The sequence below is a fragment of the Bombus vancouverensis genome, chromosome 1, assembly GCF_051014615.1.
Source record: "Bombus vancouverensis nearcticus chromosome 1, iyBomVanc1_principal, whole genome shotgun sequence".
In the NCBI taxonomy this organism is placed as follows: Eukaryota; Metazoa; Arthropoda; class Insecta; order Hymenoptera; family Apidae; genus Bombus; species Bombus vancouverensis.
Window position 1 is genome coordinate 11,299,133 of NC_134911.1, and position 14,630 is coordinate 11,313,762.

Here is a 14,630-nt window from a genome sequence, read left to right on the forward strand (position 1 = left end):
TATTTTGTATATTTAATTACAATATTAAAATAATTAATAAAGGGATTAATTTAATTATCAAGATAACTAGGAGGTAAGAGAGCAAACGAATTAAGCGTTAAAAAAGAAACAAATTTAAATTTCAATGTAACCTCAATTAATAATTATTAGGATTTTTGGCTATTAATGCTTTTCATATGATATACAGATATTTATCATATATTTAAAAATGGACAAAAATTAAATGCATTTATAGAAAATAACAAAATGTATAATATTAATGTAAAACACAAGAAAATGTAAATATTTTTATTTTTATATTATAGGACAAAATATTACCAATATTCCCTTAATCTATTTATGCTCACCAAAATGAACATACAAAATATCCCACCAGTCTGAAATATCCTCGTTATTTCAAGTAATAAATAAAATTTTGTTATTTATTATTATTTATACTAAATATATATATTTAGTATTATTTATAAAAGCTGTAAGGTTTAAAGTAATACATAATATGATAGTAATGGTTTCTTTACAAGTTAAGAAGTTGAGAGAATTTAAAACAGAGAAAATTCAACCTTGTTCTTTTAAATAGAATGATTTTTATGCTCAAATTCAATAGAAAGCGAATTCTAAGTGTAAACGTACTATGGTTTAAATTTGTCCTAAATGTTATTGTTCCTTGGATATTTGATTTTATTCATTTTATTACTTAAGTAATATTTTATTATTTGATTGTTTGATAATTAATATTTTATTTTTTATTATCTGAAATTTATATAGTCTCCATATATATGTCCATAGAAACAATTATTGCATAAATTTACAAAAATCATTGAAAAGGAAGAATTGAGAATTACAAACGAAATAAATCTAAGAAGCAATGGTATTGGCGAAGATAATTTATTGTAAACAATAAGGTTCCTTTTTATTATCGACAATTTATGGTTGAACTTTTTGTTTCCTAATCTATGTAGTGTAAGTTGCGGAACGTTTGTTCCGACTTCGTCTAGCCTCGGATCGCATCGAGCAGTTTATTATTTTAGAGCGAACCCCTTCCTCTTGTATTCCTTGTCTTTCTTTATTCTTCACTCACCCTTCTTTAAATTCGTACCCTCTCTCTGTTGCTTCTTCTCTTTTTATGAACGCTTCGATAGCAAGGAGCTTTGAGATAATGCAGTCTCTCGAATTCTTTGGATCGCAGTTTTAAAAATCCACGTACATACGGCATTTCGTAGAAAAATCCGACTATCCTTGGACTTACACTGAAAGTCATTACCCTTTATTGTTCCCATTACTTTTGAACTTAGTAACAAGCTTTTTTATTTTACTCCACTACGCAGGATTTTCATCAGAATCATCACCCACTATGGACATACATGTATATGCGCTAGAAATAGACTCTTTAATTATTATGATTATGATATATTAATCTAAATATAAGTTCGTGTGAAAGAAGTCTATGATATGATAGGTAGGTATAGTTACTATAAAAGGATGTTATTATAATAGATAGATAATATTTGAATTTAACATTAAAATTGCCGAATAAAAATCTCTTCGTTTACCAGATAACACTAACAAAAAATAGAGGGATAAGCTTTTTCCTTAGACAAAAATGTATTGCAGAAATGAGAACACCATGAACCACGGGCCAAAGATGGCCTGTCAACGGCGTCATTGAGTGACTTCGTTTACACCTCGTGCATATTCGTCGTCTGGTTTACGTGCAATCCGGATGACGCAGTAAGAAGTGGTTCTTTTCGTACCACTTTAGTATCTGGACCAGGCGTTATTGATTAAGGAAAAAATCGGTCAATAAACCCGCCAACGAAACGGGACAGGATATCATAAACCTTACTTCATAAAAAATGTGATAAGTAATATATAATTACAGTAATATGTAATTAATCCATTATATCGTTAAGAAATAATCATTTACTTAATAAAAGATTTAAAATTCATTATAGAGAATGAGAGAAAATTTTGATTGTAAAATAGTATGACAATGAGATTTGAATACATTACTAAAGGAAATCAGAGTAATTTTCATTCCTTCACGAGCAGAATCCGATCTGCGGATCGAAGAAGAGAAAAATCTTAATGCGAAATTAATGTCGGTTATGAATCTGTTTCGTGTAAGCCGACACCACATGCGATCCGCCATCTCGCATAACGTTCTCTAATTTATTACATAAGCAATCCCGCGCCTCTTGATTCTCTAAGCCGATTCAAGGAAATCATCGATAGATAGCGAGGCTCGAATCGTCAAAACAAAGGTCCATCTATCTGTAAGTGACGACGGAGCAATGAAACTCGTGGTTGCAATTATATTCAAGTATACCAGCACAATATATTTTACCCTAATCGTAAGTACATTGTAAACATATTTACCATATACTTGTATATAAATACAAATTGAAACAAAATAATAAGAAAGAAATGAAGGAAACAGTATACTCGAATTTAACATTCTGATTCATCTGCAAGTTTCCCATGCTTCTTTGTATCTCCTCCCTGACCGCGATAATAAAACCTGGATCAAGTGTCATCGTATTATTTTTGGACGTGACATCGAGATCGATAATCAAACCAAATTTTCGCGGAAAAGTGTGGCACGTGATTTATAGGAAAGCTGATAAAAGGAACCGGCAATATTTAAACACGTGATGAGAAAAACTTTCCGAAGAAACTCCATATTACTCAAATAAGTGCATCCTGGCTAGCCGAAAGGAGCCTCTGACTTGTTCTTGTCATTTTTATGGCAGGGACCGGCAACAAGCTGTTCCAATAGAACTCTGTCGCGTTACTACTGCATAGAGCACGTAACTATCGTTCACGACCATATTATCTCTTTTTATAACCTTCCTAAGAAAGATCCAGGACTACTGGTTCGTTTTTGAGTCCTCGAAAGTAACAGTAGAATCTTTGCTGTTCGGTCCTTTTTACATCGCTTTTTTACAACGAAAAAAAAAAAGGATAAAAAGACGAAGCAAGTTTCTGAGATCGTAAAACTCGCTCTCTTCTTCGAGTCTTCTTTTCCTTTTTAAGTAAAAAATTATGGAAATTACCAAGGAGTCAAATGAGTTTTATTTTAAATAAGGAATGATCGAAGCTATGGAAATGAAAATCGTAAAAACTTTAATAACAATTTGTCATACGGGCTAACAAAAAGCATAATGTTGTTACGCAAGATGACGCTAACAAGAACCGGAATTCATGGACGAGAAGTAGGGACTAGGAAAGAGAGTTTGCTGCTATCAACAAATCCTTTATCGTCACCGCAAAACCATTGTTTGACGTGATTAATATTTAACTCACTCTGATACATCATCGGCAGTTATAGATTGTCTTAATTCGTAGAAATATCTATTTCAAAATCACAATGTATCATCGTCGATCCACTAAGCAAGATGAAAAAGCGGCAAAATGTGATTCAAGCAACATAGAACTTTCTCCTACTGTTTTCTCCTTCTTATAGCAAAGGATGCTTTAATTCTACATCTTTGATTCGCGGCGAACGGCTTAAATTAGTAACATTTATTCGTAATTATAAATATAAATAGGATTTCAATCTACACTGTTATCGAAGCGATCGTTTGAAAAACAGATTTCTTCTTTTCTTTACAAACTTGTACATCTGCACTCGAATAGATTTCATTCGCAATAGAGTTTCAATAGTGAATATTGTTAAATATTCGTTTTACCGCACTGTTTCGAAATTTCGTCGACACTAACGTTACATCGTTAATAAAAAGTACGTTGTTCCTCTTTGTTTCAGATAGTCACACGTTTCACATACTGTATTTGATCTGATCGTAGTACGTTGGCGGTGTTGTGGCTGTATGATGAATGTTCGACGAAACTGTGCCAGGTATATTTGATATACTCAAGCCACTACTCAAGCTGCCGATATTGCTCAAGTTAAGCGAGCTTAGAGAGCTTAACGAGCTCAAAGTAACTGATCCGGCCGGATGACCAAAGTAGGATGGTTTGCGATCAATGAGTCCACCTCCAGAACTGTTTGAATTGGAGTTCGAGCATTGCATCTTTATACCTGAAACAAAAGTAAAAGAAAAACAATTTTGTAAATAATCTTTTCAATATTTTTTAATATTTGGAACTTTGTGACATTTCTAAATTTTACGATATTTCAGTGGAGAGTGGAGGTGGACCACACATGAAGGGACAAGAGGAAATGAAGAGGAGAAGTGAAAGACCTCATGATACGAAATCAGTCCTTGTATAGGTATGATAAATCCGAAGCTCCGGCAGCTCTCAAGTAGTTCTTCAAGTACGCACTTCACTCGTGTCTCGACTCCTATCTTTCTCTCTTTATTTCCCTCTCGTACTTGTTCATCTTTTCTTTTTTACAAACTTTCCTGCATACTTATATTTTACATCTTTACGAAAACAATCAAATTCTGCCTTCATCAAGAAGATAAAGAAAAAAATGATACAAAAACGACATTAGATATTATCTAATCTGAATGCCCTATAAGAAACGTAGCAATGCATACAGAAATCGTTATAGTTAAAAGTAAAATTATGCACGAGTTGATAATACCGAAGTAAAATCGCTGGTTTTGAAGGTAGCACGATTAAAAGCGAACGATGGCATCTCGATGGCAATTGGAATTTGGTTTAATTCCAGATCGAAGGCAAGTGTAACGAACGTCTTAAAACAGCGTCGTGTGTGGTCTCAATGGCAGTGCCGTCAGTCAAAATCTCTCTCGACCTCTCTACCTCCGTCGAATCCAAAGTTTTCTGGCTGCTTGAGCGATCTGTTTCTGCGCTCGTGCGCGCGAATTTCTCTGTCCTTTTCCTTTTCTTTCGAACACGGGACACGTACCGTGAATCGAAATACGATGGCAGTAAAAGAAGAGCACAGAAGCGGTTGCCTGAGCGAATATCAGCGCCCGTCGTTGCCAACAACGATGCCATAGTCGCGGAGTAGAGAGATCGGCTCCAGAAATACATCCCGAGACCGGGGTAGAAGAAAAAGAGAAAGAGGAAAACTGGGGCCTACCGAGGCGTCTGCAGATTGATCTCGTTTACACTTTACTGACTGAACGAGAAAAGAGAAGGAGGAGCAGGAGGAAGGGTGCGTGGGTGGTACGTTTATCCCTTGTCGATGCCATGGTGTATCGAGGTAGAGAGAAGGAATAGATTGTACTTATAAACGGGAGTGCGCGGATGAGAACGATCTGTTGATCTAGATAGCAAATATCGATTCTAGAGTAACCTCATCATAGATATCAGAGTTTTTAACCCTACTCACAAATATTCATTATTCATAAATCTCAAAACTATAATGAAGAATTGTATATCTCAATCACGAAAACACGTAAAAGTTAAAGTTTCCATGACAGAGGATTATCAGGAATTATGAATAAGCAATAAAGAGCTACTATTTTTAAAAAATAAAATTAAAATATAAAATATACGGGGAGTACAGTATTATATAGAGTTAAAATTGATCTGCATGAGTTTGATTTCAAAGAAACATTATTTAATTTTTTAAATGAAGAGTTGGATAAAATACTATTAGAGTCGTATAAATTTCGCAGAAGCTTACTATTAATTCATCATCATAGATAATATGTCTACATTGAGACCGCGGAACCACAGATCGAAGTCAGTTCCGTGGAAAGGTTTAATAAACGAACCAGCTAATGTTTGAGGTAGCTACATTCGATGTACTTAGATTAAAGAACATCTTGTTTACCCCACTTGTAAATGTTTACACGATAAGCGATTTGAGACCTCACTTACCAGCACGCGACTACCGGTAACTGATACAAAAAAACCGTGTATTTTCGTTCACTACGATCATTTGTTTACCACGCGATCGAACGTAGTAACTGTAGTAAACTTTTGCATTCATGAAATCGTTTCATTCATAAACGTAATGAATAGAACCAATGACTCTAGAACATTATTCTTAATGCGTCAATCGTAGTATGTAAATATTTGTAACTCATAATACAACACGCTTAACGATACACAGAATATTACAAGGTTGAACACATATATAGAATACATAGAATATTACAAGATTGGTAGAATATATAGAATACATGGAATGCTACAAGATTGTATAGCACCACGCTCGTAGTGAAACATTAGACATTAGCCATATTACGACATAGTTAAAGACTCGATGAATTTCTCTGAGCCTTTTACTGCCGAAAAAAGTGGATGTTTAACGAATGTGCCGCCTCTGTGTTAACCGATTCGAGTTTCTACGCTAAATTAATCTAAACGGAAGACAAGCTGAGATTTCGTGTCATGCCCCGTTACACGTATAATGTTACGAGTTACGAATTACGACTTCTCGCATGGGCGTGACAGAAATGTCACCCTGGCTAATAGGTGCTGTCAGCTACGGTGATTTCATGTCTGTCGGCTCCGCGCGAAGAGTACTTTCGACGGTGCTATTAAACGGAACTTGACTTTCAAATTTATTGACTTTTGAATTTTGGCTTTGACTTTTAAATTTACGCTCTCAGGAAGTTGTTCCTTCTCTAATGTTATTTTTCATATTGCCTTACGGTGTATAATTAACGGTACTTATAATTAATATATAATATTTAACTATTAATGATGATAAAAATAATTTTCAGATAAGTTTTGGGTGCATTAATCTCAAGTGGATCTTTTATTGGATTTCAAGCTTGGAAAATGTTCAAGACGGACCACAGTTGTTCTTGTGAAACTCGTCGAAGAACTTTTTAAACGACTAGACTATGGTTCTAAGGAAACTGGCGCCTGTATGGTCGTAAACAGTCTGCGATTTTCCATATGGCCCCCCGACTGTCGTGAATTGTCATTGTTGCCTTCGACTTAAGAAAATCTCCTGCTAGTCTTGCAACTCTTGATTACAAGATCAATATCTACACTTTCAGAAACGTATAAGCAGGGCCTTTAATTATACTCATTATTTATACTCAATCATACATTTTTCCAACTGTCTTTCTGATCTGAAAATTATGTACCTATTTTCCTATTTTGTTTAGTATTTTATAGCGAATCAATCATTGTATTAACAAGAAAAATTGAACTTATAATGAATCAAACATCCTATTACCTAGGAGAATTGTGAAAGGAACAAAGAACGTAGTTGGTATTAAAATTACCAATGCAATGCATTCAATTCACCATGTTATTTTCCGTGTCCTTTTTTCAGAAATCTCCTCAATTATTGAAGTCTATTATTTAATTTCGACTTAAGTAAGTATACTCCTGACAGAGAAACCCAAACTAAAAACAGTTTCTTAATATTTCAATATCGTCTGATCCTCCAAACAAAATATACAATTTCACTTATTTTCTTCTTTCGTATTATCTTCATTATATCCCTATGCGTATGTACTTACAACAGCTAAAAATTATCAAATAATATTAAATAACAACTTACCATTATCCGTTACAGGTGTCTGGCACCCACTGTGCGGCGAACTGACGTTTCCTACGGGACTGTTGTTGCCTGTCTGTTCTGGGATTCCCTGCATAGCGACGTTCACGTTGCTTCCAGTATTGTTGACCCCGGCGAGTCCGTAACCAACGTAATAATCTTGTCCAGGTGCTTGAGTAGTTGGTGCGGGATTAGACGGGCACTTATAGGTCATCATAGTTTCATTCTCCTTATAAACCGTCTCTGGATGATGCTGTTGATGATCTTTCACGGAGAACCCGTCCGTAGCTCTGTACGTCAACTGCTCCTGACTCCTCGCCGCATATCCAGGCTCGCTCTTAAATGCTACTATTTCTCCGTTTCTGTATACAGACGGTTCTCCAGTTTTGTATGTGACTTCCGTCGTCTTGTATGTTACTTCCGATATGGGCGGTGTCTTGTATGTGGCCTCAGGATAGGACCAATCAGCGGAGACCGCGGCACCAGGTGCTGCGTACATCGCATATTCTTGATAATTTTGATACTGATTTTGATATCCATTCGCGTATTCCATGGCTCCAGGTGTTAAATTTTCGTATCCGGGAGTCTGGACGCCTACTGGACCACTCGCAGAAAAGTATTGAGGATACTGAGGCTTCAAGGCTTGGCACTTGCGACGGAAACCTCGTGGTCGTCGACGAAAGCTTCCTTCTTCAAACATATACTCTGTCGAAGGATCAATCGTCCAGTAGTGACCTTTACCTGGTCTTCCTAAACCCTTTGGAAGCTTGATAAAACACTCGTTCAAGCTCAAATTATGGCGTACTGAGTTCTTCCAGCCTTGATAAGCGCCACGGAAAAAGGGAAAGTGTTGCTGAAGAAACGAGTAGATCTCTGAAAGGGTTAATCTCTTTCCTGGACTCGCCTGAATCGCCATTACGATCAGTGCTATGTAAGAGTACGGAGGTTTCTCTTGGCGCCGCGCTCCAGGCTTCCTAGGTAACTCTGTACTGGCAGGGTTACACATCAACGGATCTAAACTCTGATCTTGGTTCAGACTGTTGGACATCGACAAATTGGTTCGAGGTACCACCGATGTGGAATTGGAATGAGCTACGGTAGACTGGTCTTGGATATGTAGATTCGAGTCACTTTCGTTCTTCATCGTGACTCTCGCGTTGTCCACGTTGCTTCCGCGAGGAGTCGACGGAACGATTACCGTTTGATCCATGAAGTCCGTCGAGACCAGTCGTCACGCTGTAGCGAACATTCTAAAACTCACAACTATAGTCCATTCACCTCACTGTAAATATCCTTAGAAATCTAAGGTGTATGTCTAGTTGTATATCTATGCTATTCTAACCACAATAATTTCACGAATTCCAATTCCAACGTATCTCGTACCACGGTAAATATGATTTGAAAAATGATCCGTAAAATTTTTAATGTCTTCCAGCAGTAATTTCGTACGTATACTGTCTTTGTCACTCTCACTATCAATCGCAACTGCGAACACGATCGAGTTTCGCTGTATTTACCGTTTATGTTTGCTGCATCGGCCGTTCCCACACGTCGTGGACGAATTCGTGTGGCGGCCACGCGTTTCCAAGCGTAATCACAATAAGGAGGAAAGAGGCCGTTATTTACGTGTGCCCGATGTAAATTGTTTGCACGAACGGTGGGGTCAATTATTTAGACTTGCCACTTGGCAGACGTTGCACTGATGCGCCACTAAGTGTTTTCGGATGACTGGGCCTCGGGATCAACTCCGGACCTGGTGGAAGCTTGGTACGTCGCGATGACGCGAACCACGCCGTCACGAACCAACCTCGTCCCCGGTAGGCGTGATGAACCGAGGGGACGTGGCTTGACTTTTCATTGGTCGATCAACAGTGTACGATACTAAAGCTCGCGTTCACGACCAATAGCGACTGGTTTCTACTACGATGTCACGCCTGATAGAAATAAGCTCCGGATACTGAGAACAACAATCGGGCACGCTGTGATTGCTTGACGAGAGATTGAAACGAAGAAGATTGCATAACTTTCCTCATTCTCGTTGTTGCAGTGAGATCTCGACGGTGTTTTGTTAAATTAGAGCTGATTTAATTAGCGAAAGACATGGAGATTTGTGCAAAATGTTTGGTGTTAATTCTTTGCATACCAGTGTTATATGAACGATATTCTTTTATCAAGAGGAGTCCTTAAAGTCCTACATGGTTTCTCTTCATTATTGCATTAGTTCCTGTTATTGTATTTTTGTTGTGGCTGCAAGCCTGCAAGTTCTATTAGTATTATAGATTCTGTATTCTGTTATGGTTTTTGAGTGATTCTACTTTACTTGGTATGTTAAGGATTAACATTGAATGGAACTTTGATGGCCTAGAAAGGATCCCATCTTTGTTATTAGTTTTAATTAGTTATACACATTATGGACATAAAAAAAAGAGTATTTCAAGAGAAGTTGCTTGTCAGTGTGATATATTATTTTCACGTAATGCAAATGGGATTGGATTTATCAATCTTTCTCTATCTCTATAAGAGATTATAATTAATTTCCGAATAATTTTACTCATAATATGGTACTCGTGAGTTAAATAAGACGTTCCATTTTATTCTCTTGTATTTTCTGATAACTGTTTTCGTTAATCCTAAGAAAATGTAGGTATTCAGAAAAGTGGAAAAGATATTGCATATATATCTTAGTTAACAGAAACAATGCATAATTATCGATATTCATTTTTCGGTGAAAAAATACAATTTCCTTATTTTAATGGTATCTACAGAAGCGACTAACTCGCGAGCAATGAGTTTTACAATTTCAGGATACGCGCTTGCAGACGGTACGAAAAAGCTCGAAGAAACGATTGGTTCACCTGTTGACCAACGAGAAGTTAGAGCTATGCTCCGCCCGATCATAGAACCGCCCTCCATTTTCTGTTTTAGGTTCCTCTTGGAATTCGTACATCATCGATTATCCTGAAATTAGGGCTGATTATCTGGAAATTTTACTCGTGATGTCAGTTCCCGACAGATCTTAAGCGTCATCACGCACTTCCGTTCGTGGAACACAAAATGTCGGACTTCCATTATACCTTCTCATTTCACTTGAATCAAATTTCGATGAAAAAGCAAAATTGTTGTTAACACGTTCGCGATTTCAAGAACTAATTGTGCTTTTCACCTGAAAATTGTGTGAAATTTTCTGGCATAATTAATTCCCGAAATCGCGAAGAGCTCCACATTTTGAAGATCAATGTGAATAGGTGGAAAATCTTTTTACAAATTTTTTAAGTACTGTATGCTACATAAAAAACGATATACATACGTACTTGTTAGTATTAATTTTATACTTCGAAACAAAAGAAGTACAATTCATAAAACATGTACGAACGGAAGACACAAATGATCTTCAAGAGCTTCAATGTGTCGACTTTATGTTACAAACCGCGGATATTGCGTTGGTACTGATTCTTGAATGAAAATGGAATAAAAATGATCCGTACTTTATTTTTTCAATGGCGTTATGTCAGCTTATTATGATTGTTTACAATTACGCCAATGAATTGAAGTGTCTTATCGCATCTGGTGAAAGTATCATTGTCTATCACAGGAGAAAAAGTATTATTTTCTTTTATTAAATTAGATTGTTAGATTATTGCGTAGATATGCGCGAAATCTAAAATTATACACCCTTGTGTTATTAATAATATAGATGATATATAAAATACGTATCTATATATAAGTACTTACATATAATTCATTATGAATTTCGTAGTCGATAACGTAAGACGTCGCTTTGTAATATTTACGAAGGAAGTCTCTAAACTTTCTTATCATAGTGTTCTCGATCCAATGACCCGCTGCACATTAACTCGTTGATCGCAGTCAATCGAACCAAAGTGTTTACATATCGATACACGTGACGAGGTATCGGGTAACTGGTCCTGAAAGAATTGAGATCGACGTTTATCAACGATCACGATTCCAAGTACGTGCCTGGTTTCATTAGAATCTCCTGATGGTTTTGATCCATATAGGCTCTTCTATGTAGGCCTTTTTATTTAAAATCTTGTAATTAGTCTAACAAAATTGCAATAAACTCTATACGAAATTAATCTTAAATGATTCCAAAACCACTGTATAGAATAATAATATCCAATAATAGTAACAATATTACAATATAATAATTACAATCCAAAGATAAATGTATAACAATGCAAACATCGCTAAAAATCTCTCTCTTGAATTTTTGTCGTTATCATATAAGTTATGCAATATTTAGAATTGAAATTATAATTCAGTGAAAATTGAAAACGAAATAGCAGATTAAATTACGAAGAACGAGCCTGAATATTTCCTAGCAATTGTTCTCTATTTATAATAATGAAATTCCAAGAAACATATGGAAACCTGGAAGTGGAGCATCGAGAGGGCAATTATTTAATGTCATCCAACGTCTATCCGGTGATATCGTACGCCCTGAGCTCTCTAGACCACGAATTCTCAAGAAGTTTGTTTGCCTTACAGCGAACGAACCGACGAAAGAGAAGCGTCACGGCCATCTTGTCTTTGCCTACTTGAAATCGTGCAACGTGTGTTTCGTGGTTCTGTTAACTCTTTGCCACACTGCTCTGAATGCCTCTCGCTACATTCTTCTTCTATAAATCCAAAAAAAATTAAAAATTAACAGAAACGTACTTCCAAAACGTATATAGCTTCTAACTGTAAAAAATACTGTAAAACAAAGTAGCTACATTTTTTTCAATTAAATTAATTTAGAAATTATTCTGACAAATTTAAATGTTAGCCTGATTTAGAATAACGTAGCTTTTAAAACATCTTTACACTTATAAAGAAATTAAAACTGAGTATTTCAGTATACTCTTTCAGATTTATAGAATATTTAATAGTGGACCTCGTGGCTTAAGGGTTGAAAGTGAAGTACTCGCCCTTCCTTGTTGAGAGCACCCTCCGAAGAACATTTAGAAGTGTTTACCATTTTACTGCTTCCAAGATTTCCCCGTGTCGTTTTCTGCGACAGTCTCAAGTGCCACTTGAAAAAAAACTTAATTCAGTTCTTCGAGATATCTAGGAAAAAAGGAAAGAGCACGTTAAAGCGCAGAGACCAGAGTCTATCAGTGTCTCTATATCTAGCTACATTACAAGAAAGAAGATTATTGTCTATGGAAGGATTTAATAATTATCGTTCACCGTAAGAAAATAAGCGTCTTAAGTCTACGTAGCGTCCTTTGAAGGCCTCGAAACGACCATTTCTTTCTTTCTCAATAAACAACGCCACTCTTGGGGCAAATTGCGACAGTTCCGGATCAGTTTTTTTAAGATAAAACGGGGTACAAGGCGCCGACGACCAAGACCACCCGAAGAAAGCCAGTTTCGGTCGCACGTGTTCCCGTAGGAAAACCGCAGACCGGAACCAGACATTACAGGCTGTCTGTCTCACGTGCACGTTACGAACTTTCTCGTCTGTTTACATCCGGCGTCGCGGCCATTTTGATTCCTCCGGAGATTCGCTTTCTAAGCAAAAAAGCTTCGAGTTTCAAGATCTAGCAAATTTTGTCCTGGTCATATAGATCTCTTAATAATTGTAGACTATAGCAGAATAGGATTGTGCGACTTCTTTCGTATAGCAGAATTTCCATTTAGATTATGAGAACATAGATTGCATATGTGTAAGTTAAAGATTATCGTCAAAATTTTCATTAAGTCGAACAATACATAAAGATAGAAATATTTAAGATTGGATACTTTACATAATAAGATTCCAAACGTGAATTCCTGTGAGGCAAGTTCAATTTGAAAAGAGATATTCTTGTTTCTTCCTAATCTCGGAGAGATCTTAATAGATAGCGAGTAGAAGAATCGTTTTTGGTCAGTGATGTTGGCTAATTCGTTCGCGTGCTTCCGTTTCGTCGATTCTTCAGGGATTTACGCGATCCGGCTACACGACGAGACCGAAGTTAGAGTCTCACTGCTTGTGGAGAACACGTGAGGCCCTGACGGCCACCCAAGCGGCCATCAGACGCGCCGACGATATTCTCTGTTTACACAATACCGTAATTTTATACCGCCGATCGTGGGTGCACGTTACGAGCCTTACGTTCCTGTCGCATCTTCAACCCTATGCTCACCATCAGATCTGTTCGCGTACCTGTTCAATCCAACAATCGTTCTTTTTACACTGTAGATTGGAGATTAGAAAATTTATCGAAAATAGTTTACATAATTCAATCATATATAGTATAAATTAAAAATATTACACTTGTTCCCAATTTTTGAACATTTGTTTGTTGATCAAGTGTGAGGAATGTTGATACTTTGCTCGAAAAGTATACATTAAGTATGATGTATGGTTGAATACATTAGTTGCACCTCGAAGTGAAAACAACTCGGCTTCTTTTAAGGAAACGGATATCTTTTTTCTGGTAACGTGTCCCTGTTTTGATTGGGTCTTAAACTGTATTCAAGGCAAACAATTTTGTCTCTTCTCTCTTTTGTTGTGCCTCATCCCGGCCGCGAGGGAACGTGACGCCCGGTAAGTGGAAGGGGTAAAATGGAGCAGCACGTGGTTGCCATACCCGACGCCTTGCGTTCGTTCAGTACACCAATCTTCGAATCCTGTTAGTTAACCAGAACGAATAGAATTTCCTTAATTACGATAGTTACAGTTTATATTATAGCATAACTTTCTTCGATTAGATCTGAATTCTGAAAAGAATGGAATATTATTTAGTATAGGATTTTCCAAACTTTTATGGCCCGAGAGCCACTCTTAAAAACGATAATTTCACGCGTCTCACTGGAAGATCATAGGAAGCGTAATTGTCATCGAGAATTGATTGATAAGCAATTCGAAATTGGTTTGATATAAATCAACGAGCGGAGAAGAACTAAACAGAAATAGTAATTCACATATGATGCTTAAGTGAAATGACTTTGAATTGATGAGTAAAATTCACAAATCTTCTAATATCAAATGATATGAAATTATATAAAATTTTCATTAACTCTTAACTAGTAGATATCGTTTGGCTATTGGGGATTGTAGCAATTTAGGGATAAATTATTTAGCTTTTGCAATGTTTAATTCAATTTAATTTTATTACTAATCTCTACTACGGAGAATGTAAAATAAATAAAAAAATCAAATATTCTAAATTTTACTAATCTATCGTGAATTATTTATAGTGGACTGTAACCCAACGATACCATTTAATACGAAATTATTCTG

The 14,630-nt window shown here is 36.3% G+C and overlaps 1 protein-coding gene and 1 long non-coding RNA gene across 2 annotated transcripts; both read right to left on the reverse strand.

The window, feature by feature from the left end:
- Positions 1–2,337: 2,337 nt before the first annotated feature.
- Positions 2,338–9,324, reverse strand: LOC117153575 (uncharacterized). The gene is made up of 2 exons (XM_033327738.2): positions 7,403–9,324; positions 2,338–4,039 (listed from the first exon to the last, which is right to left on the reverse strand). Exons 1-2 carry the CDS (start codon positions 8,607–8,609, stop codon positions 3,777–3,779), a joined length of 1,470 nt encoding a protein of 489 aa, XP_033183629.1. The 5' UTR covers positions 8,610–9,324; the 3' UTR covers positions 2,338–3,776.
- Positions 9,325–10,088: 764 nt separating this feature from the next.
- Positions 10,089–14,212, reverse strand: LOC143303006 (uncharacterized). The gene is made up of 5 exons (XR_013058965.1): positions 13,153–14,212; positions 12,331–12,469; positions 11,792–12,039; positions 11,132–11,325; positions 10,089–11,057 (listed from the first exon to the last, which is right to left on the reverse strand). It is a non-coding gene; the product is annotated as an uncharacterized LOC143303006 (long non-coding RNA).
- Between the last annotated feature and the right edge of the window lie 418 nt (positions 14,213–14,630).

Excerpts from the sequence above, each read along its gene's own strand:
- LOC117153575 (XM_033327738.2), bottom strand. The coding sequence starts at position 8,609 with ATGGATCAAACGGTAATCGTTCCGTCGACTCCTCGCGGAAGCAACGTG. Across the intron at positions 4,040-7,402 it reads GACACCTGTAACGGATAATG|GTATAAAGATGCAATGCTCG; the intron begins GTAAGTTGTTAT and ends CTTTTGTTTCAG.